The 25,311-nt window shown below is 43.0% G+C and overlaps 1 protein-coding gene across 1 annotated transcript; it reads right to left on the reverse strand.

Annotated features, from left to right (window-relative positions):
• Window positions 1-104: 104 nt before the first annotated feature.
• On the reverse strand, window positions 105-24,380 carry TECPR1 (tectonin beta-propeller repeat containing 1). Its single transcript, XM_040079112.2, has 25 exons — window positions 24,322-24,380; window positions 21,312-21,544; window positions 19,510-19,692; window positions 18,889-19,011; window positions 18,171-18,296; window positions 16,486-16,660; window positions 16,289-16,389; window positions 14,971-15,072; window positions 14,380-14,525; window positions 13,032-13,549; window positions 12,135-12,280; window positions 11,043-11,198; window positions 10,386-10,535; window positions 9,596-9,753; window positions 8,821-8,948; window positions 8,611-8,713; window positions 7,851-7,947; window positions 7,400-7,479; window positions 7,053-7,109; window positions 5,451-5,625; window positions 4,476-4,611; window positions 4,080-4,172; window positions 3,334-3,440; window positions 2,755-2,874; window positions 105-2,107 (listed from the first exon to the last, which is right to left on the reverse strand). Exons 2-25 carry the CDS (start codon window positions 21,540-21,542, stop codon window positions 1,910-1,912), a joined length of 3,609 nt encoding a protein of 1,202 aa, XP_039935046.1. The 5' UTR covers window positions 21,543-21,544; window positions 24,322-24,380; the 3' UTR covers window positions 105-1,909.
• Between the last annotated feature and the right edge of the window lie 931 nt (window positions 24,381-25,311).

Here is a 25,311-nt window from a genome sequence, read left to right on the forward strand (position 1 = left end):
CTGGGCAAAGGCATTTATGGAATTACAGCTGCTAGTTCCACGGTGATACTTTGCTACAAAGTGCTGTGTTCTTGGACGTGCCAAAAGGGATTTTGTAAGAACCATTTTTTCTGATAAATTACTTTTATTTTTCAAAATTGCTTAGTTTAAAGTCACTTTTCCATATTTTAACTAGCCACAACAATGATATATTTTTAAATTAAATAATTTTCTAAATGATATTTTAGAAGGCAAATACTTAGTACTCAAACATAAACAACTTATAACTTTTTTTTTTTCACTTAAACTCAGCTTTTTACAGTAAAGTAAATGAAACTTGGCAATGTAGGGAAAATGCAAACATTTTAAAGCTTATTGTATGCAATCAGCTTGATTGTTGGAGATGTAAACACTGACTATTAAAAGGAAAAATCTTCATACAATGCAGAGAAAAATACAATCCTAATAATTCTCTAAAAATACATGTAATAAAGTTATTTATTTGGACAAAATACTGTGCAAGTTATGCAAAACCTATTATGGTAATTAATGTAACACATTATTTATGGTTCTCCCACAATGTATGTATAAACCAGAAATCTCTAATCACATACTGGAAAGATCAACAGGTTCTTTTTTTAACAGTAAAGCATCTTCAATCTTCATTCACATTTGGACTTGGAAACAGTGCTTTCCTTGGTATTAAATACCAAATAGATTCCTTAAATACGTGCAAACATAAGTTTTACTTCTACAAATACAGTACTGAGACCACACCAAACTGCTCATCATATAAAAATAGCTTCATATACAGTCACACACAGAGAGGAGAAATTAATGTAAACTGTCCAATTACGATGAATAAGTCAGGAATAAAACCTATTTTTGAGAATAGAAAGTGGTTTCATGTTGGAAAAAGGGATGAATAAATCACTCAAAATGAAAAGCAGAGCTTCATTCTGAACTGCCATCAGTGTACACTGGCAAACTCAGCTGCTATCAGTAAAGTTTAAAGTTATTCAGCATTCCTACCACTGTGAGTGAGAGTTCAAGACCTTCCCTTGACTTCTCCAGTATGAAAGCACAATTTGCAATAATCTGGAACAGAGCCTCCAGGGTCTGGTGCCTTCCAGCCTCCTTAGGCAGGCATCTGTGTAGCTCAATCATCCCAGTTTCAGTTCAGCTGAAGACAGAACACATTTCTCAGCACTTGCAGTGACCGTTCAGAGTGAGATGGCTGAGCCCCACGGAGCAGGACTGTGCTCTCCAGTGGCTCCCTAAACCAGGGCTTTTGCTGCCTGATCAACACATTGCTCACTGTGAGCAAAGACAGCAAAACCTGGCCCTTCCTGGGAACTGCAGCCTAAGCAGAGTTGTACAGAATTTGATTTTGCTGATGGGAGCAAGGACAGCCTGACCCAAGTGTGTCCTTACACACGGAGCCCTCCCATGAGCAGAGCTCTGTGCATGTGTAAGGGCCTCTACAAACAGGACCAGCTGTGTTTGCCTGCAATTCATTCAAATTGAAACATCTTCATCTGTGCTCAAAGATGAATCTCAAGGACAGTGTGCAAGATGTGTGAATATGAGAGAAATGTAGGGAGCATAAAAAAAAAAAAAAAAGTAAATGCAGTGATCATCAGCGCAGATATTCACATTTCTATGGTGTGTAGCAGCTATGGTAAAGGGTCAGAAATACATTGTGGTTAAAAACCTTGCCTGTTTTGACAAAACTATGAACTCTATCAAGTCACATTTACACAAGATGCATTAGAAGGATTCAGTACTTAAAATACCCCATTGCAAAGTCCAATTCAGTCAAACATATTAGTAGCACAAAAATGTCATGTTTTTCTCTCCAAGCAGTAGACATTTATTTCTTTTTAAACTATTGCCTACTGCTTGTTAGCAACACGTAGATGGCAACAATTTAACAGTTAACAGAATTTCTGTCCAATTCTTGGCTTTCACTGACCATCAGAGGGGTCTTGGAGTGTTCTGTTTTCCCTCTACTCTCCTCATCTTCTCCCTCCTTTGATGCTGCCGGGTTTTCCTCGGCGGTGTCAGGCACAGCACCCCGAGATGCTTCTGTTGCATTTCCTCTCACTGTAATGTGCTCCCATCCCCCCTGTGAAAAAGGGATACAGAAATTCAAAAGGAGAAACATCCCCCTGTCAGTGCTGTACGTGATGTGATGCTTTATGTGCACTGCTCGTTTATACTATTTGTACAGGAGGAAAGTAATCCTGCTCTGGGATGAATCAGAAAAAAGGCTCCTTGTAAAATGAAACAAAACATAGCAGATCTCCCTGACAGGGAGTTATAGAGGTGTTAAACTTGAGGGTTGTTTTTTGTTATGGGGAATTGAGATTAGTAGGGTCAAGCACTCATAACAGAGCCATGGCAGATATTCCACCAGCTTAAAAGGTGGCAAAACCTTGAAATAGCCTTTCTCAAAACATTGAGAATATTACAGGCTACAACAGTGAGGAATAATCATGTGCAGACCAGGAATACATTTTTTTAATGGCTCTTACTCCACTAGTTTTCCATTGTAACTTTTAAATTACCTATTTCAAATGAATACTTATCAAATGCAAATAACTTCTCAGCTATGATTGCACAGCCCGTTATAACAACTTCAAAAAGGAACCTAAACCTGAAGGAGAATGTCAGTTTCCTGCAGGTATATGCAAGCTTTCCAGTGCTGGCCAGCTGGAGCCCACAGACATTGTGATGTACAACTTCAGGCAGTTCTGTGCCCCCAGCACTTACCCCAATTCCATAATCCCAGGAGAGGCCTTTAGGTTCCAGGGGCTGGACACCGGTCCGGTGGCACACGGTCCCACAGCTCAGACTGTGGCTGCCCTGCACTTTGTCAGCTATCACCCACACCTCAAGGAAGCAGAGAGAGGCACTAAAAGGTGCTGCTCTTCCCAGATGTGAAATCTCTGTCTGACCCCTTTCAAAAATCAGTCTTGTTCTTCAGTAGGCTGAAAATGATCTTATTTAGGCAGAGAGACACCCAAACAAACTATAGATGGGCGTTATAATTAAAACATTGCCAGATAAGACTTGGCAGGAAAGAGATTACATATATAAAAGCCTTGTTAAAATATATAGCCTTGTTAAAAAAATGGAAAAAAAATAATGAGGATTTTTGCAGCAGAGGGCTTGGCTGTATCACTATTTCATTGGTATGATTTTTTTCTCTTGTTATCAGATTCCAGCATTTAGACCAATATTTTGTGCAATAAACTAAAACAAAAACAAGGCTGAAGGACATTTAATTATTAAGTATGTTCTATATAATTTTTAATAAGCTAATGAGGTACAAGGAAGCTTAATACACACCTGGTCCAGGGGCCCTACAGACATTTTACGGATATTATTTGAAACATGATCCCAGGTAGATCCTTGAGGGTAGCTGGGTGTGATCCCCTGCCGGTACCAAAGATTGCCTGGAAAACAAAGAGTGCTGGTTACAGCCCAGCATGGCTGGTTGTCTGAAGTGCTGTAAACAACATAAATCAGGAATTAATTCCTTCTGTATCCTAGGGAAATGCAGTTTTGACTAATGGGTTACAGAGATGGACGAAATGAAGTTCCCACTTTGGAATTTGTATTTCTATAGTTACTGTTTATAAAAAACAGCAAATACTCTATTTTGTAAAACTTTTTGGGGAAAAGTATTCATATAAGGAACTGTGTACTAGAAAACAAAAGCAAATGAGATGAAGGTTTCTGAATCTAGTGTTAAAGGCTTGTTTCATGTACAAAAGGTGCTTCATGATTTTGGAGCAGGATTCCAGACAAAACCCGGCCATGCAATTCTCTGACATTCATCTGTGTCTTCCCCCACAGAGCACAGATGCTGGATTGTTGTTACCCAGAGCACCATCAGATGTAACAACAACCCAGGCTTCAGAAGCAGCACTTAAGTGCCCTGCTACTCCAAATCCTTCAATATGAAATATTACCCCCCTTGGAGCACCAGTAATCATCTGTCCAGTTCTAACTTAGCCTCTCCTTTTTAAATCGGTCTGGTATAGACTGATGTCCTTTTTGTAGCACTGACTTAGAGTTTTTTAAATCCTTACCATTTTTATCCAAGACAAACACAGATGTTCGTCCTACTGAGACTTGCTTTAACTTCTGTTTTTGAGGCGAAGGGATGTGGTACCAACAGTCACCTAAAGGTCACAAATCTTGAGTTAAGCATTGAAAAGACTGAATTAGGCATGGAAATGTTTGCAGCTGAAACACGCTGCTGTGTAGGAAAGCTGTGAATGACATCACAGTTCATGTTTCTAACAGATTTTTTTTACAAATGAACACTTTAAATTATGCAAGTGAATAGCAAATCAACTGCTATAATTACTGTATTATTTGTATGCACTGTTTTGCACAGCCGTGGGAAAGGCCTCTGGGAAACAGATTGGACTTTTCCAGACATGGAAGTGGAGTAGGAGAAAAGGTAAAGTACAAGTTCCTACCTGCAGGTTTGTTTGGAGACACTGAACCCCGGTAGAAGGCAGAACCATCTCTAGCAATAGCCCACACTTGGTAAAATGCTCCAATGGAGATGGAAATGAAGGGCTGGTCTGTTCCCACATGCAGCCAGGATGTTCCCTAACAAATCATGGGAGATGAATTGTGAAGCAGTGGTTAAAACCTCCATGACAAAATGTTGATTATTACCAAATAAATGGAGAATAAATCTTACATAACTTTACAACTGAACAGAAACGAGGTTGCTGATCCTCAAAAATATTTGGATATACAACTCTTTGAAAATAACTAAGTTGGACAATGAAGGGCCTTTTCTATCACTGCACTTTAGGCATCTGCATGTCTCACAAAAATCAACTGATACGGGATTTCAGTTTCCAGACACAGGATTCCAGTTCTCACTACTGCACTGCTTTACAGATCAGGAAGGGAAAAAAAAAAAATCTTAAATATTTTTTCAATTTCTTGTGGTTTTTCTCCAAATTTCTCCAAATCTCCTATAAAGTATTTTCTTAGAAGTTTTTTCCTGTTTTTTATCCTACTGGTATCAAGAGACACTAGACTGGGACCATGCTTCACAGAGTCTGTTCCTCAGCAATTCCTTTAAGTGGGATACACCTGTTGTCAACAATTACAACAAACAAACAAAAGTTGAAGAACTAAGCTGCCAGTGCAGAAAGTGGAAGTAAAATGCTTCATGAGAAGATGGCCAGGAGCTGAGAGAGGCTCCTGCAGGTGATGTGGCACAAGCTCAGGTGGATTATGCAAGAGAAGCACTGTTATAAGGAATGTGGGCAGCAAACTGTGCTACAGCTGATGGACAAGGACTTCCAAATCTGGGACAGAAAAAAGGATGAAAAATAACAAGGTGCTTTGTGAGAGGATCCTGTGTGATGGTATGTACTTGCATATTACATTAAATACATCAATAAGCAGTAAAAACAAACAGGGAGCCTTACAGCTGGATTTTGCTGTGTCACTCCAAGCCTGCAGAGCACGTCTCCTTTGTCACTGATTGCCCACAGTGCTACTGCTTCTTCATCATCTGCATCTGAACTGGGAATTATGGAGATGTCCCACAGGGTAACAGGAGGCACTTCCAGCCATGGCCCGTTGGTGACTATCTTACATTTTCTGAAGCAGAAAAAACCCAAACCTGTCAGAAGTATGTACTTTCTATAACTGAATTGGCTTCCCAGTCTATTGTTGACTTCCAGTCCTAAAGTCATTAGGCAGTGCTTTTCATTAAATATTAGTATTTTTAATTTGAAAGAGGTTTTTAACAATCAGTCATGTTTTGCATCAGGTTGTGAAGTTTAAACTAATACTGATTTTTCAAAGCTTTTGTTGTTTGGGGTTTTTTTAAGTTACTTTATAAAATCAGGACCACCCAAGAAGTCTGCAACTGATGCTACACTGCTCCATAGCTCTCAGACTCACAGGGCAACAGCAGGATAATAAATTGCAGAGAGAACTTCACACCCAGCTCATTCCTTCCTCTGACTTGGTTAAAAGAATAACTTCAAAATTCTTTTTGTGTTGGTCTGTTAAAAAGGTTACATAACATCTTGAGGTAGGCAGAGGTAAATGACAGACTTGATAAGTCATGCTGGGACTTTTTTCTGTGAAAATTGCACCAAAGCAGTGCTGGTGATCAGGGAAATTGTGTTAGACTAAGATCACCACAATAATTTTGTGTATGAAGAATGTCCCACAAAACATCAGGACATTCCTGTTTTCCAGTTCTGAAAAATCAGATCCAACCCTGAGCAGTTCCCTATTTGTTTTCAATTTTCAACTGGTAGTTAAAACAAGAGGAAGTGTTTAGAGAGTATTTCTCAAGTAGCTTATTTTATTTCAAGTCACCATTTTGATTTACTGGGTTTGTTTTGCTGCGTATCGTGAAATAACACTTTTGATGCTTCAGAACACCACTTCAAAGCTTTTTGTACAAGGGCCTAAATACTCTGTAGCATCAATACCAAACTCAGCAGTGTCTAAGTTCACAGCAATTAATTAGCACAGCTATTAGATGCTCTAGTATAGAAAGCATAGAAAAGTTGGAAAAACAGGGAATGCAGAGACTTCCCCAGCTTATAGAATATAGTGGCAGTTTGCTGTTTTCTGGGTTCCACCTGGACATTTCCTCTGGCTGAAATTGGGTTGGACTATCTGTGGCCCAGCACCGAGTACGTGGAATCCATAAGTTAAAACTATTAATAGAAAAGGCCTATTACCAGCAGTTACAAGTGACTTTATGTGTACTGATATACCCAGTGTCTACTACTCCTGAATCCTTTACCATAAGGAAAATCAGATCTAGAGAAGAACTGTCTGACTTTTATCTACAGATCCCACAAAATCCAACAAGGTAACTACCCATAGAGACTTATAATTAGAAACATAATGCTGAAGGTCATCACTTTCTCTGCTGGGTTATTTATTTCAGCTTTCTTTTCTTTTGTTGATTGGGTGACAAGACTTTTCACCTCATAACTAAAGTAGACTTAGTGAGCAATTAGCATTCAAGTTCAAAACTTACTTCTATTGAGGTTCCTCACCTTGCCCAGCGCCTCCGTCGGACAAAGTCTTTCATTGTCTTGTGGCCATGGTAGGACCTACCAAAACAGATTTAAACAATGTTCATGAAAATATCAGAGCATGTCCAGCCTGAGAGCACTGCCTCTATCTGCCCACCAGGCACCCCTGCTGATTTTAAAATTCTGCAAGTGACATTTTGCCAAGTTCACCTTGCCGCCCTCCCTCCCTGCAAATATCAGCGTGCCCACAAACAGGGGGGAATTGAGGCAGTGTTCTGTCCCTGTCAAAGGGCAGTTCATGTGCAAGCCAGAAATGAGAAGGAGTGAGGACTGCAGCCTGGGGTTTGGTAGCAGAGGTGTTTCCTTACGCTGGGAAGTCAGCTGCATACTGCCAGCCCTCCCGGTCCGTGCCGCCCGCCGGGCTGAAGTCGATGTACCAATCCGAGACCTGTGGGCAAACGGGGACACTGGGGAATACAGTCAACACCCCATGTAGCATAAGCACCTCTTCTATTTGCTTCCACCTTTGGGAGAGCAATGACTTGCTAGAAACCTTCTAATATTTCAAGTACATAGAGGTTCCAAAACCTTTTTAATTCAGCTGAAAAGGATCTAAGTCACATTAAACAAAAATCCCCACTCAATGTTTAACATTCTTTTGACTATGGAAGATTATTGCTAGCTATGAATGGGGAAAACAAGGTTCAATGTTACAACAAAATCCGGAAGAAAATCTGGGCCCCTTGAACTCAAGTCTTCTATCCTACTTGCTAAGCCTGGACTTCTTTGTAAAAAAAAAAATTATAAGACAAAACTTACCCAAGACCACTGCGGAGAAGGAGGCTTGGTGTTGGTCTTTGTGCATTCCTGCAGGCCAGAGGCATCACTCCACATGTACCTGTCTGTGGGCAGACCTCTGTGGTGGTGGAACAGTGCACAAGGAATGCAAGGTCATTTACAACAGCGAGTTTAAAAGGCGAGGGAGGAAAAGCCTTTTTATAGCACTTCCTGCTTTCACACACAAAACACTGCCATCATTAATCTCTGTATTTAGAAATATCATGTGAGTGATGAGCACAGTGGAAAAGAATCTGTTCAATCGCGTCCAGTTACACCAAACTTGAGGACCACGTAAATGTTTCTCTGTAGAGTGATATTCCTCGCTACCATTTAAAACTAGACCATGAATCCCATAGATGTGGAAATGTATTTTTCAATGCTTTTGCTCAAATATACTATTCAAGGACCCGGTGTATTTAGTACAGTATGTATAGGAATATATAGATCCTAAAAACTTTTCTGCCTGGCCTTAATAGTGAAAGATACTGCAAACAGGCACACTTTGTGCAATCACAAAACACAAGTCTGTAATGTTCTGCCATAATGACATTTTGAATGGATAATTACAAATTAGAAAATTGAGAAACACTCCTCCTTTTATCACAGGTTGACTATGAATGTTGGAGGAGACTGAAGATGGAGCAAGTGTAATAACTTCCAAAAAGCTAGAACAAAGCCTTTGTTTCATTTGACAGTAGTAGTACTAAAGTAAATACTTGCAATAAATTGAGTAAATAACCTGCTGCTGTATCCAGTGACAGGGTTCCACCGTTGGTTCTCATAGATGTAAACACATTTCACATCTGACTGTGTGTAAATGTTATCAGCACTACTGGCCAGTCCTGTGAGGAATAAACAGTGTGGATTAGTGTAAAGCTAAAGCTTGAAGACATTACATTTTAAATTCCAACAGCCACTGAGGATTCTATTTCTCGCTCCCAAGCTGTACCTTGGATGAAGCCACCTCCATATCCCCCCGTGTGAACCCAGGCTGTGTGGTCGTAGCCGATGCCCCACACCACGCCCCGGCTGTTGCTCTCTATCAGCCGCAGGTGGCCTCCCACCTGGCGCCAGAACCTGCCGGGAAAAGGACATTGTGCTCAACACCACATCCTTCAGGGAGGTGTGCTTTCCCCACCAACATCCCAGGAATCTTGAGGACAGGCAGCCTTCTCTGCTCACTTGTCCAACCACCGTGCAACCTGAAAGTGAGAGCAGCTGCCAGTTGAAAGCATTTGCCTCTGAACAGCTACCAAAAAGCAGATGGGATTGTTCTGCTTGAGGGGTTTGCAGTACCACAGTTGTCATAAAAACTGTCAAGAAACTCCTCCTGGATTGCAGTGTCTGTGGAGGACTGAGAATTTCAGATTTCTTGACTCAGATAAAACTGAAAGCTTAAATTATATTCCAATTACAGTGATTAGATTTACTTTCAGTTTAGGCTACCTCTTACGACATTAAAGATGCAATTTCAAAAAATGGGATCTCAGTGAGAAAGGCTTTTGAAATCACAAGGATATCTCCAGCATCTAAGAATTAAAATATGATTTGGTGAATTTCTTCATGTGCAACCATGAGTAGGAAGGCAGCCATTAACCCTTGTCAGTGAGAGACGTCTGCAGTGTGCTACACACTCCAAGAGCCCATCAAAGCCACTCAACTGACAGGACATTCTTTGCTGGATGGCATCCCATGCAGAAAGAACAGCTTCAGAAGCCTCTTACATTTGATCACACGGCATCAGCTGGGGTCCGGCCTCCAGCTCAGGACTTGGCTCACTAACAAAGATGTCTCCTTTACAAGTAACCGACCAAATGGCATGGTGAGAAGGAGGGCCTTGAATCCGTCTGCTTTCACAGCAAGACATGTTCAGCAAAGACAGCTACAAAACAAGAAGCAAAAAAAGCTTCCATTTACAGTGAGAACAAAAATTCCCATAGAGATGCTCAGTACTGTAAAACAAACTTTTACCTCTGCACGTTCTTGCAAATCAGCAAAGTGAATTTGCAGCTTTTTCTCAAAAGGCACTAGAATTCAGTGGTTCAGAAATTATTATACAACCACTGGAACTGCTGTGGTTTGCAGGAACTGATCAGGATGAAGCATCTCTCAGGTTTGCCCCTGGTCCAGTGTATCTATGCCTGTCTGCCTGTACAAAAGACTCTCTGCAACAGTGACAACAGAGAATGGTTCTTCTACCAATACAGAACACAATAACTTAATTCAACTCCTAACTCATTCCCACTCTAATCTATATCCAGAGATAGGAAGAGAATGAAAAGCAGTATTTGTGTTGCTGTGGGTAACTGCAGCACCAGAAAACATTCAGACTTCAAAGGAGATAACAAGCCTCAGGTGCCTCTAAATAAGTTTGATCAGATGGTTTAAATACCTAAACTTAAAAAACAGGTGAGTAGCATCATGAGTTTAAATGTAATGCTGACAGTTCAGAGACTGGCTGCTATGTTTTATTGCAGACATTGCCAGTTTGAAATGAGAGATGCTCAGAATTACCCAGTCGTGCATTTCTTGCTCTGTTGCGGCTGCCAGGCGGATTGGCCATCGCTGCTTCGTCCTCTCAGGTGTGTACAGTGCAAAGGAGTGCTTGGCTTCATTCAGCACTTCAACTATAATGGTCACTTCATTCAGGAACACGTGGATGTACTAAGACAAGAGAAAAAAACCCTGTGACTAAAGCAAACCTTCCACAGAGCCAGCATTTTTGCACTTCAGGTCTATAAACAAGGCATTCCTGCCAAGGACAGCAAAGAATCAATTCTTGGCACAGAGGGAATGGGACTCAATTTCCAGCCTTGCCCTACCTCTGATTCCTATTGCCTGCAGGCATTAACCCTACTTGGGAAGACCCTGTTCAGCTAAGCTGAGCTCTTCACAATCAAGAATGCTTTGAACTTCCAGAATAATTCCTAATTAGTGCAGAACTGATGGTTCAAGCAATGTGAGAGGTTTGTGGTTGGGTATTTCTGACACAGCATTAACACAGCTCAGAAGAGCCTGCAGTTTGCTGTTACCTGGGGTTACCTTCGAATTGGTTCCCAAACCTCAGAACATTAGCGTGCCATAATTTGCCTCCTTTAAAGAAACTGTTTCCCTTTCAGAGGCTTCCCTTTGCCAAAAGCAGCTCTCCCAGGGGTCTGCGGCTGAGCACACCTTTTTCTCCTCATGGTACATGTAATAGATGAACAGGATGCTGTCACGCATCCCATCGCTCCCAGTGAACTGCTCCAGTGCAACTCGAACATCCATCCACTTATGAGGCTTCCAGTTCCTCCACCACTGCAAGGCTCCAGTTTTAACCCAAACTGACTGCAAGGCAAACACAAAATTACAGGAATAAAGAAACTGCACAAGTCTTTTTCTTTCTCCCAAATGCTGTTTTCGTGACCACAAGTTGTCTCTGCTGCAGGTTAGTCATCATGCATTAGACACCTCATCATGCATTCACACACCTGTATCACACATTCCCACACAGAGTGTACCAGAGTATGAAAACTCATCAAAGTGGATAAAAAGATACTGAAGTAGCACGTGTACAACAGTAGTAACATGTTTCCCCTGCAAGAATGCAGTAGCACACAGGTAGTAATTGACTCAAGTTTGCTCCTGTTGTAACACAAACTGTTGAAGTTTAAAGGCTTTTGAGGTATTTTTTTTAAACTCGATTAAACCCCTGGACTCCAAGTTTTTTTAATCAAATAATTCCAGATGTCATTTGGCAATTAGCAGTGAAGGGACCAAAAATATGAATGAATCTGAAAAAAGCCAAAGAGTCATAACAAAGGGAACATCAAACAAAACTGCTGGTATTTATGCGCTACCATTGACGTTTGCATCATGTATTTACGCAAGTTAAATTAGTCCTAATGGCCACAGAGAGGGAAGCTCACCTACTTGAGTCACTGTTTCAATTAAGATCCCTCATCTTGTGGTGAAATAATTCATACAATGTTCTGCTGTTGCAACCATTTCTCTGAGGATCTGAAGTCTCAAATAATGCTGACCAATGCTTTGTTTCTTCCTAAATAAAACTATCTGATAATGCTTTTAGATGAATACTGCTGCTCCATGTTTGACAAGCTGTTAATTTCCCACAGGGAGCTCAGACATTAATAATCCAGGAGAGTTGTCATAGACAGAAATAAGGGCAAGAATATAAAGCTGACAGTAAGCTCAAATCAGTATGTCAGAAATGTATTACTGATTCCCAGATGTGTTTAGAAGAGAATTGTCCTTGCTGCTTACCTGCTCAATAGCCTGCTCATAGTGCCTGAAATTCTCCAGTTCCCGCTTTGTCCTTTCACTGAGCTGCTGAAAAATCTGCTTCCTCCACGCTGCTGTCTGTGCAGGAGTGATGGACAGGGACAGAGACTGCACAGATGATGACAAACCTGGGACAGAACCAAACCTAATAAACTCCAGTGAGCTTTGAGAACAGTTCTGTAAAAGGTAAAACACTGCGCTCCTTTGAACGCCAGACTGGATCAGCCCAGACTAACACCATTTTTATAATGATTATAATTTGGAACCAATGTATTACAGCCAAACTTTGTAAATGATGCAGAGAAATATGATCCCTAGATGATTATGTGGAGGCTTTTAAAGCCATAACCGTGTAAAAGTGAGAGCTTTGTCACTGAACTGCAAGGTAATTAGATAATATATTGCATCATGAGTTAGACTGTTAAATACTGGGATGCCACAGTACATGGTTTATTTTACCCATTTCAGTAGGAATGGCAGAGTGAGGCAGTTATTGCCAGCATCTGCACCTCTCAAGAGAGCCCTTTTCACTCCTTCCTTACTGCTCAGTGATATTATGTGTTTTGCCTGAAGCTGCAGTTTCAATACAATTAAAAATGAGATGTAGATCCAGCACAGATTACTTTACAAAATTGTTACAGGAACCCAAGAGAAAATATCACTTTTACATTTATTTATCTCAGGCCCAAAGTGTTCTACAGCTAAATACTGCAGCACTATGCTCAGACATGAACCTATTAACAAACTGCAGTAAGAAAAAGTGGGTTAGCACAAGTTCTGCACCATGGCTTTGCTCAGAAAAAACAAACCAACATTTTTCTTAAAGAGCAAATTGAGCTGTGACTAGAACTGGGGTGTGCTGTGGTGACTGGCCAGTACCTGATGGAGCAGTGAACCACTTCAGAGGGCTGTGCAGATCTACCAGACAGCCTCCCCCAGACACCCAGGCCCACAGTGGGTGCTCATCGGCTCCGTACTGGTCTTCAGCTCCCACCGAGAACACGCCCAGGGAAGAAAGGCTGGATGTGTCTGCAAAGCTGCTGACAGAGAGCACCGGATGCTTCTGAGCCTCCTTCAAGTCAATGTTTATCCACTGCAGTTCTGCAGAAGGATTTGGGTTTCCAGGAGATTTATTCATTTCAAAGTTATCTTTCTCATTACTAGCTGAAGCAGCAGTGGCTTCTCCTTGCTCAGAGTGCAGAGGATCCACAGTCAGCTGTGCAGATGTTTCAGCCTGGCTGGCTGGGCCGTTCCCAGCAGCTGCAGCTCCCAGCAGGGCAGTGCTGGCAGGGCTCGTGGGCACGCCGGGGAGCTCTGTATCAGAGGAAGGATCTGCATCACCCTGAATGACCGCGCTTGTTTGGTTCTGAATATCATCAGTAAAGAAACAGCCAGCACTGAAGGACAAATAGATAATTAATTATCATCCAAAGCATTGTAAATCAGCACAGGCCTTAGATCACAGACACGCAGAAACTGACTTAGTGTTTCACTGTAGGAGAGAAACGGCAGACTTCTCTTTTAAATGTCAAATTCTATCATCAGAGGAAAGAGTCCAACACAAATCTGGCAAACTGGTCTAGTAAATCTGAAACACAGGAAGGAATTTTTATTGATCTTCTCAAACAATTGGTGGTGTTGGCTGCCTACAACTCTCAGGAAAACACATCCCATTCTCTGAATTTGAAATAACAAATGGGATTTTTTTAAAGCCCATTATTGAATTTATGATTTGTCTTTGCTAAAAGGAACTTCTCAGCACACACCCTGGCTCAAACAAGTCAGATCCATTGGCATGTGTGGTACAGCCCAGAGGCCAGCAGGCAGGGCAGGTAACTGATTTAACCTCCTAGGAAAGGAAACGTACAGTGACACTTAGGAAGAATAATTCCTAAGTGGAGTTGACACTCCTTCATGGTATTTCATAAACAACACCTCCTCTTATTAGAGACTAGTTCCAGATAGTGATAGTAAAAGCCAGAGGAACATGCTTTACTGCAGGCGTGCAGTGAATTCCAATGTGGGAGCTTCAGCTTCTTCTCTGAGTGCAACAACTGCTGCTTATTGTTAATTTTAACGGCAAAAATGCAAATGCCTTTTGGCATACATAATGATTAGTGATTTGTTCCCCATTCCTCCTTGTCTGTACCCCTTGAATGTAAAGAAATACCTCCTAGCATTGAAACCCTTGCTGTACAAAGTCTTGAGCAGGTATTTCATGAGGTACCTGAGCAGACTTGTTGAGCTCCCAGTCTGAGATCTGTCACTCTCTCTGCCAGACACAATTGCCTTCCATGTCTTCCCACTGAGCTCACTTGGTGTGACACCTTGACGAAAATAAATCGCTCTGTCATCGCAGCCGATTCCCCAGACCTAGGGAGGGAAAGGGCCTGGTGAAGGAAGTGGTTTGGAATGCAGGAGGTATCAGATACAAAAAAGGTGCAATGGTGCAGAATTGAGCACAGAAAACTGCTGGACACAGCGCTTTCCTTTTGTGTTCTTCCTTAATGCTGATGCTGTAGATGCAGAACAAAACTAGTCTGCACCTCCCCGTGCCATACAAGACACGTGCTGGCTGTCACCTTCAGGTGCAGAATCGTAGAACTCAGCCACTTTCCCTCCCAGCAGTTTAAGCCCAGGGCCCCTTTGTCCAGCCCTGGCAGTGCCCAGTGCCCTACTGGCACTGCTGAGAGTCCCCACCATGTGTGAACAGCTCCTGCACTAAAAAGAGTGTTAAAGGTTCCATACCCCTTAGAGGTAACCATCCCCTCTAGAGGGGAATGTAAACACCCTCTCAGCTGCTCCCCAGCTCTCTTACCTGGTTGTTTAAGCCTACAGTTACCATCATCATTTCTCCAACCATTTCAATCCAGCTTGTCCCACAAGGATTATGTGAGTTCACTCCTCTTCTAAACCACACCTACGACAGCAACAGAAAGTCTAAATTTTTCTCCTTCTGCTCTAGCAGGAATTTAGTTTCTTTAGTGGATTAGTCTTAATCTCTAATACTGACTTGCCACATTGTCTTAAGAAGTCAATTACTTCCTTGATTCTTTTTCTTTATCAGATAAAGATAAAACAATTCTCCCAATAGTACCCACATTGTGTGTCCACCTGCAGCCAGAAAAGCCAAAAACGGAGACTTTTTTGTAGGACTTTCAGTGACAGAATGAGTGTTTATGCTGTTGGAAAAATACTTTTCTATTACTGTCAACAATGTAGGCTAATTTTGATATTTTCAATGGGCTTCTAAATAGTGTTACATTCATATATCCATATAGTCATAGCAAGCAGCTCTCTTAGAAGCTGTTGGTTGGATCCCAAAACATCAGGATGCTCTACTGCCCTGTGGCAGATCTGAAGGAAAATGCACCAGCCTATCTCCATTAATTACAGAGGATTTATCTGGCAGATGGAGCAGGCTGGGCACAGCCTGTTACCATGGCTCAGCTGACAAGTAGTGACTCACTACAGCCGAGAAACTCAACAGAACTGCTGCACAAGCACAGAGTTCAGGCCTGGCTTTGAACTCAGTGTGAAGGAGCAGGGAGTGGGACTCCGTGATCTTTATGGGTCCCTTCCAACTTAAGACATTCCATCATTCTAAGTTAAAACTCCAGTAAGAAAGTAATCACACATCCACATAAGAGATATCTCACCTAATTCTATATCAAACCCCCCCGCCCTCCATTAAAAGGCTGATAAAGAGGGAACAGTTGCAGTGGGAAGATAAAAAAATAGCATCATGCAGGAAAGTGTAGATGAGAATACTCCTCCTGCTGCTTTTGATATAAAATTCAGCCCTTGTGGAAACAGGAGTCACTTCAGTTTTGATGCTTAATATCCCTTAAGAAGCTCCTCATCCATTCCCCACCATCAATCCCACCCACCTGCCAAATCTGTCTGAATTTGGTTTAGAAAACTCCTTCCAAAAGAAAAGCAAAAAGTCTTCCTTAAATTCAACTCAACTATCACAAACCACAGAGCAATCCTATAACTGCAAGGGGAACTAGAATTCCCCAAACCATGGGGATAGAGAGTCCAAATCACCAATGCTTCCTGTGCAAGTTACACTCTGAGAGCAGCAGACAGGGAAAGGGCAGAAAAAAGCAGAAGCAGAACATGAGCCCTCTTACTTTTCTATCCTTTGTAACACACCACACCACATCCACACCCACAGAAACGTGCATAATCCCGTTTTCAGAGCTTGGAGACTCCACAATGCTCCAGGACATTCCTGTAAAAGACAGAACCCAGAAGGCACTGTAGGTTAGTTTCTTATTCAACACTATACAAATCAAAGGGGTTTCCAGCCAAATTTAACAAACTTTACCTTGAGGGTTATTCCTGTCAATTCCTTCCCTCACAATAGCTTGCCCTTCCCAAAGAGTTGCCCAAAGGAGGTCATAGGGTCCACAGCTGATCTGTACAACTTCACCAGGAGTGGTGACCAAGGACCACGTGGAACCTTCTGGATTGTGATGGCAGACATTTTCTCTGTACCATACCTAGACAAGTTTAACAAAAACAAAAACAAATGAAATAAGAAAAAAATATCACCACAACAATGAAACCATTGAGACAATACGAGTAAAGACAAACTGGAAAGAACAGGTTTCCTTTAACAACAGGATTGTTTTGTGTAGCGTATGGCACTCTGACCTTTAAAGGCAGTTTTTTTAATGTTGATTATGCAGTTGAAGCTATTTCCTTATGTACTAAGGGAGGAGGCTGTTCTACAGAGCAGCTTTTATCATGGAAACTGCATCTGGATTGGGTACTGTAACCTATTGCTACAAGTTCTGTGTATATTTCAACATTTAAACCACTTCAGTGTGTTTCAGGGCATGTTATATAAACCAAGAGTGAACAAATACATAACACAAAAATGTTACTGTGAGCTGACAGCCTGACCTCACTTTCACTGAACAGAGCTTGCCACAATATGGGGGGAAAATTCCATTCTCTGTACAGCCTTTGGTGACATCCAGCCATTTGCTAGTCTTGGACTGTGCAATTTTCTGTAGATCACAGTCAAAATAGAAAGGTCAAACATAGAAAGCATCCTGAGGCAGTCATACAAGTGCTCCACAGCATGACTGCTGAGTGAAAAATCTTCATTTTTAGGAATACTGTATCTCCCCAGGGATTTCACTTGGGAAGTAAAAGCATTTTACAATGGCAGTCAAGTAATCCTGTAGACTGGGATGCTTGTCATGTATTACTAGAAGGTATGAGGACTAGGGAGTTTTATTTTAAACAATTTAACCAAGATTGCCTGCCTCTCCAGGCAGTGCCTGAGATGTGACTGAAAGCTCAGGCTATCTGTTAAAAGTACTATATTCTGCCCTGTGAGACCACAAGTTAGAAACTGTCTAGACACAAAGGAATACTAGATACATGCTGTAAGGATGAAGGAAGAAAAGCAAGAATCGAATCTTCACAGGACTGAGCAAAAGAGGAGACCCCATGGGAGGCCTAAAACCAACAACAGCAAAGATGTCTAGTTTTCAACAGAAAATAAAATGAAAACATTTCAGAGCTGGATGTCACATTGCCAGGTCAGGAGATGACCACTTTCCAATCAGTACGTCTTAGAAAACCATTTTGGAAACTCCTGAATCATCCTTCCACCTCCACCCCAAAGGCACAGCACAATGCTTCACCAGAACATTTTTCAGGTTTTAAGGCTTCTTCTCCTGGTTCCCAGCACCATAGTCAGCATTCTGGGCATTTTTCAAGATGTAAGATACTACTCAGCCCAAATTTTTAAGTTTCACCTGTTCACAGAGGTTAAAGGCTTTCATAAAACAACCCTAGAGGTACGAAGCCTTTCCATTTACAACACAAATTGTTACACAGTGTAGCCCCAAAGCAGCTTTTCATCCCCTGCCAGATGCACAAGCAGTGCATTTCCTTACCGATGTTAAGACAGTAACAACCCTGCCTTGCTTTACAAGTATTTAACTCCTTTTCACTAGCAATTTTTATTAGAAAACTTAGGGAACACACACATACCCTTCCTTGCAAAGAAACTGCCCACACTGACAGGCGGCCGAGAGGCTCGTCCGTGATCTCCCATCCCCCGATGGAGATGTCATTGAAAGGGTCTGGCAGCTGGTCTGGTTCATCATGGGACACAATCTGGAGCAAAGGGAAGGGAGGTTGAGGGGAGGAGACACTGCAAAGGTGACTTGGCTGGTGGCATAACTTGAGCCTTGGTTATGTATCACTTCCTAGGGGCTGAGCATGGAGAGTCTCCCTCTCATTCAAGGCCTCCATATGCACAGAGGGGAAACGCTGCCAAGGCAGCTTGGAGAAGTTTGTGTTTTGCACCTAACTAAAGGAAATTTTTACTCACAGAACAGGGCATACAGAATTGGAAAGCTGAAAAATCACAAATTACGATTCTTTATGTTCTTAAAATGGAACAACAATTATTAAAGAACAGTTTAAAATTTATCCACAGATAAAGGACATAGCTGGTGAATGATGCAAGGCAGGTGCCACCTCAAATGAGCATCCACGACTAATTGCATCACCATGAAATTTGGCACCTTATTACCACAGGTTTCTATGAAAAATCCCAGCCTTCCATTTATGCTTTCAGGAATAGCAAGTTGGAAGTGAAGGAATCCAGTGAAGTCTAGCCTTCAGAGAAGTAATAAAAAATTAGCTTCCCTGCACTTATAATTCAGACAATCAGTTTATTTAATATTTAAAAGAAATCCAGAACCTTTGCCCAAATGTCCCGTGATTTGTATCTCCTGTATCTGATCCATCTCCTGCGTCTGACACAAGAATTCCATTTCTTATCCTTTGTGTAGGTGCTGGGGAAGTCTATGGCGTAAGTCCAGCCCTGCAAACAGAGGTTTCTTGTATGAAAAACAGGCTCAAGGGAAAGCTTGAAGTCATAACTCAGAGCAATTCTGCACAAGAATCACAGCACAAGTCACTCTGTGTATCTCTAGAGCCCTGATTAACAGATCAGCTAATTCCTTGAATGATTTATGAATCATGCCCAAATTCCTCTGGATGATATATACAGAACAAACAAGACACAGTAAAACATTTTTACTTTCTGCATAGCAAAGACCATACATAACAATAGCATTCAGCTGCCAGGATTTCGTGGCCTGATCAAAAGAAAAAAGCTTCTATAGAAGCTCCTATAAACTTCAAAAGCCTTCAAACAAGATCCTTCCTTCTGTTGTATTAGAGTTGAGCTATTTCCCAGAAAGAAGTATTTACAGCAAGTTATATTTTTACAGACTGTTTTACACTTCTATAGAAGTTCCTTTCATTTTACAGAGTAAGGATTCCCAGAATAGATCTCTTTTTGGTATTGTTCACCTACCCCTTTCTCTGTTGGTTCCCCTCCAATATTTTCATCCACATACCAGTCAGACTCCCACTCCCAGTGTGGTGAAGGCAGTGTGAAACTATCAAGCTGCTGGTGTTTTAGCCCGCTCACATCACTCCACTGCCAGCGGTCACTGGGCAGTAATTTCTCACAAAAGCCACCAACTGGATTCCAGCGCTGCCAGAAATAATAAATAAAGTATTTTGTTTGAGATCACATTATCTCATTGGACATCTACAGGAAGTCATGACACGTTTCTCATTTTCTGCTGGAGAAGAAGAATAAATTCCTGAGGTGAAAGAGCAAGTGTTCACTCCATGAGCCCCTCCCTGACAGCCTTTGGAGGAAACTTCATTTTAAGTATCAAAGAAGAGCTGACTGCAGAGCTTGTCCCAACCAAGTCATTTTCAGCTACACAAATAAGACCATCTGATGCTATGTTTTACCAGGCACAGGGCTTTTTTTCTTTAGTGATGTATGGCAGCTTGAAACTGCACCATTAGGGTAATGCTAGGGATGGCCTTGGTATCTCTCATCTGCTCCCAGAGAAAGATGATTCATATCTTGTCTGCTCTAGAAAAACAGCACTGCCTCTGCCAGCAACAGTGTCAAGAGAACTGTATCAGCAAATGTCCCCTGAATCTTATATTTATTCCCTAATCTGCCTTGTATCAGTTGTACAATCAATAACACAAGGATTTTCACCAATACTGTCATTTTTCCCCCACACACTCCTACATGCTAAGGAAATATTGCCAAAATCTGTCCCGTAATACTGTCTTACGTTTTAGGGCACGTGGAAAATGAGTGGTTCAAAATCCATCTATAATTTTTACACAAAATGTTATGTGCTGTTACTAGAAATCTTGCTAAACTACTTCTGTTTATTTTTGTCATTGTTAGCTCTTGTAGAGTATTTCTTTTTGTGCTTTCTAGTATTTTGTTTTCCATTTTTCATTACCTAGAACAAACAAAATGAAAGTTTTAAAGTAACATAATTTTAAATTTTGCATTTTTAAAGAACATGTTTTTACAATAAGAGGAACGTTCTTAAATGGCTGAAAAGCTGTATCAATATTAAATAATGTACAAAATTAATTTATTGTACTTTTGCCCATGCAGGTAAGTTAATGTCTCTTCCCAATTTATATTCATTCTATTGCCCATTAGAAATCAGAGAAATCCAGTTATTTTCTCTCCCAATTAACTTTTGGTTAACTTAAAACCAAATTTGATAAATTTCCTTTAAAATGCTGTTTTAAAGACATTATTTCAAAGTGCATCAAATGGAAAGGATCCCCTTAACACTTCTAAGCAAAACAGTTGGAAACATTGTACTTTAATGGAAAGTTATGCCCTTATTAGAGAAGTCTTTGTAACACTAAGTAGCATTTTTTAAAGAATAATATATATCTGATAATGTATCTTTGTTGCCTGGAAGTTACATGGGACATTTTCTTAAGGGGACTGTGAATTTGTCACTAAGGAAAGGAGAAATGGAAGCTACTCACTGAAAAGGGTGAATGCTCCAGTCTGGAATGGCTCACACAGATCAGGCTGGAGTTCACACTGGCATTGCTTTTGCTAGGAGCAGGGAAGTGTAGCCCCTTTGGGAATTATAATACTACAAGAATAACCTGGTATTTGGTACGTATATGTACTCTTCAGAAACTTCTGGTAAAAATTGAAAACAAAACTGATCAATCCTCCTGAGATAAAACACATGGAGACAACTGATGTAGGATGTGCTGTCAGTCCAAGCACTGGCTGTGTGAGAGGTCCTGTACCTGTCATACCTGGTTCTCATAGGTTTCCTCCTGGTATCTGATGGGAACATCTCCTGAGAACACGTAAGTGTACACTTGATGGTCACAGGCTATTCCCCAGCAGCACTGTTTGACAGCAGAGACACGTTTGAATTCCAGCTGTGTGTCCTTACAGAGCTCCCAGTACTGACCAACGGTAGAGAGAGTGTAAACCCTCCCAAAAATGTCAACAGCCCACAGAAGGGAACTGGGCATGGCCATATCTGAAAGGCAAAAATAAGGTTATTATGAAATGATGGGTACAGAAATGGATCTTGAACCTACTGCAGAACAGTCATGCTCTGAGCCATCATCAGTCAAATTAAATAAAGATTTAAGGGATGATTTTTTAAAAAGAGCCTGTGCAAAGCTGGCAGCCAGATCTCTCTGTCAGAGCTGTGCAGCCAACACCTCTCGCAGATGTCCCTGAAAAGCCATAAGAAAAACCTTTCTAGGAGCCCACTACTGTCCATCCTACAAGAGCTCAGAAATACAGGGCAGCTGGGGACAGATGTCAGTTGTGAACTGGGAGGAAGCAGCACAGACCATTTCATAGGCAGCTCCACTCTCAGGATCTGGTAATGCTGGTGGTGCTACACACCCTGCTCATCTCAGCTCCACAAAGCCCTGATATCTGCTGACCCCTCCTCCTCAGCCTCCTCTCCGTGTAACAGCACACCTACACAGGCACAGAGGCAGGGCTGTGAAAGGGAGCTTCTCCAAAAGTACACATCTGGTTTTAAGCCACGGACATACTGCCTGCTTCTGCCAGGAAACCTCTTTTTGGATTTTGGATCAGATCCAACTTTCAGATATTTATACATAGGTGTGATGAATTTAACTACACACAGAGCACAGTTTGGCAGCAGAGCCCTGGTTGAGTTCCATTCCAGTTCTATCACATAATAACCTGTCATTTTCTGGGCACTGCAGCCCTGCCCTTCTCTGACGGGTGAGACAGGTGCCTGAAAGGACCTCAGTCCTCTCAGAAGTCAAGAAAAGCCAGTGTATTTCTGTCACTTGACTTCTGGGTGCCATCAAAGCAGTCGAATTTTGGTTGTTCTGTATATTTGACAGTCAGAACTGCTGATGAATGTTTTGAACTTTGCCTTCAGCTCCTTACTGCAGTAAGGAACCGGGAAAGGTAGAAAAGTGGACTCGGATCCAACACAATGAAAGAGGAATTCTTGCTTGGAGTCAATGTGCAACCCTGCTTCTTTGTTGCCAAATGGCAACTGTGCTTTTAATACAAGAGCCTAAGGAGAGCTGCCTCCCTGCTTTCTGATAAAAGTGAGGGCACACAGGGACTGACGTGCACTGTGTATGTGAATGGCAGCAGTGAAACTGTGGAGAATCTCACACAGCTGGGTAAGAGTCAAAGAACAGCATGGGAAATTCCCATGGGATCCCAGGGAGAATACATCAGGAGTCTTTGTTTCCTAGAAGTGCTGCTGCTGCTAAGTACCTGAAAATCTGGATCCAACAGATAAGAACAGATAACAGTGATAAGAAAACACAGCAGCAGAGAACGAGTGATACTGGGGGAAGGTCACAAACAAAATTCTCCTATTAGTTGTAGCATAACTAAAATGAATCCTCTGGTTTTGACTGCTTTTTCCTTTGTTGTTGCTGGGACTTCAGGTCTGCTCTTGGATCAGCCATTTACCTTCTTCATATCCTCCTATTATGGAGTACAGGACATAACATGGAATAATGGAATGCAACAAAGTGAAGAGGAGGTAAAAATTATTGTGTATCACTGGGAAAACAAAGGCTGTGAAAATAACCCTTCAGTATTAGCACTTAAAAGTCTCCAAAACAATGTTTGTAACAGAAGAAAATATTATGCATCTAATCAACCAGAATGCCAGAGAATCTGGAGTAAAGGAAGCATTATGGATAATGCAACAACAGCTACCTAGCCAGGTAACAAAGAAAAGTGATACTTGGGTCTCTTAAAGATGGGCAACGATATAAATGAAGGCCTGTACCTGGAATGACAGTCCAGGCAGGCAGAAAAGTACCTGGAACAGTTTGGGAAAAGGTGATGAAAGTTCCAAAGGTTATGAAGTTAAGCAAAACATCTGAACTTTTGAGACAGTGTTTGGGGGATCATGGGAAAATCCCAAATGCACTTGGTATTATAAACGTTTCAGACTTCACTTTAGGCCCCTTTGCACTGGCTGTGCTGCAGAAGATGAAGACAGATATTGCCCAGTTTTGAAGGATGCTCAGTGCTGCTGGCTTATGTGATTTTCAGTGAAGGCAGGAGTTGTCAAGTATTCTCAAGGGTCTGGAAAAAATCTGCTGAATTATTCCTCACCCCACAGCTCAGCCAGGTAATTTCGGATAGAACTAAAATGCTTAAATGAAGACAACACGTTGTTAGGTAAATTTTCTAGTGGCCTGGCATAATGCTGGTCGCTACAGAATTCAAGAAAAATATCCCAACTCCTTGCATATAATAAAAGCAATGATGTTCCTCGGGAGAGCAGGGCCCTGTCCTCGAGTTCAGGCCGTGGCAGCGGCAGGATGTGAACCACCCCAGGACTCGACGTGTTCCAAGGCACACCGCGCACACGTTTCTCCTCCGTGTCACACGAACCGAGCGGGGACTCCTCCGGTACCTCGGTCCAGCCACGGGCGCGCCGCTCGGAGCCCGCGGGGATCCCAGAGCTCCGTACAACCGCGCCCGGAGCCCCGCACGGGGCCCTCCCGGCCGGGCATTAAGGCCGGATCGGCTTAGGAGCCGTGCGGGGCTGCGACGCCGCCGGCCTTGGGGCGGCCCCGGGCCGGGCACAGCCCCGCTCCCCGCGGGCTGCGGCGGCGGCGGCGCGACCCGAAACGCCCCGGGCGCCCCCCACGCCCTCCCCGCGGGGGCTGCGCGGAGGTGCCGGCACCTCCCCGCGGCTCCGCCACCGCTCCCGACAGCGCCGGGAAGGGCGGCAGGGGCCCGATCCCCACCCACCCTGCCCGGCCCGGCCCCGGGCTCGCCCCTCACCTGCCTCCCGCCGCCCGGCGCCGCTCCCGGCGGAAGGAGCCGCCGCGCCCCGGCAGGGCGGCCCCGCGGAGCCGCGGCCGGCGGGGAGCGCCGCGCCCACACCGGCTCCGAGCGCCGCCGCCATTGGCGCGGGCCGCGCGCGTCACGGCCGGGGCGGCGGGGATCCGCCGGGCCTGCCTGGAGAGGGGGCTCCGGGGAGGGCGGCAGGGCTGAGCGAGGGACTGGAGCGGATCTTCTGAGGGAAGGCTGAGCGAGCTGGGCCTCTTCGGCCTCGGGAAGAGACGACCGAGAGGGGACCGCATCGACGTGTAGAAATACCGACAGGGAGGCGTCAAGAGGATGGAGCCAGGCTCTGCTCGGTGGTGCCGAGCAATAGAACAAGAGACAACGGGCAGAAACTGGTACGGGACCTTCCAGCTGAACATGAGGAAGAGCAACTTTCCTGGGCAGTCACCAAGCACTGGAACAGATTGCCCAGAGGATGTGGAGTTTCCCCGCACTGAAGATGTTCAAGCACTGTCTGGATGCCATCCTGTGCCGTGCGCTCTAGAATGACCATGCTTGAGCAAGAAGGTTGAACAGATGAGCCACTGTGGTCCCTTCCAACCTGACCCATTCTGTGGTCCCTTCCAACCTGACCCATTCTGTGGTGCTGTGATTCTGTGGAAGGGGCTCGTGCTGGCAGAGCACATCCGTCTGTCCCACTGCGCGGAGTGAGGGAAACCAGCCTTTGCCTGAAGCAGTGATGCATCAGGAAATGCCCTGCCTGAGGTGTAAGGGAGGAGGTGGCCTTTCCTGTCACAGTCTGTGGCAGTGCAGTAGGAGCACAGTAACAATCCTCCTTCCCTGGGTGACACCAAAGGTGCTGCTTAACTTTTATTGCAGGATATCACGCACTTGCCCTGCTACAAATGATAACCTCCCTTTGAAACTGCTTGCTTGTACATCTCAGCTTTTGCCATCACATTCCAGTTCATTTTGAAGTGATAC

This window comes from Hirundo rustica, chromosome 15, assembly GCF_015227805.2.
Source record: "Hirundo rustica isolate bHirRus1 chromosome 15, bHirRus1.pri.v3, whole genome shotgun sequence".
Taxonomy (NCBI): domain Eukaryota; kingdom Metazoa; phylum Chordata; class Aves; order Passeriformes; family Hirundinidae; genus Hirundo; species Hirundo rustica.

Excerpts from the sequence above, each read along its gene's own strand:
- TECPR1 (XM_040079112.2), bottom strand. The coding sequence starts at position 21,542 with ATGGCCATGCCCAGTTCCCTTCTGTGGGCTGTTGACATTTTTGGGAGG. Across the intron at positions 9,754-10,385 it reads AGCAAGAAATGCACGACTGG|CTGTCTTTGCTGAACATGTC; the intron begins GTAATTCTGAGC and ends CTTGTTTTGTAG. Across the intron at positions 8,714-8,820 it reads TGGAGGTGGCTTCATCCAAG|GACTGGCCAGTAGTGCTGAT; the intron begins GTACAGCTTGGG and ends TATTCCTCACAG.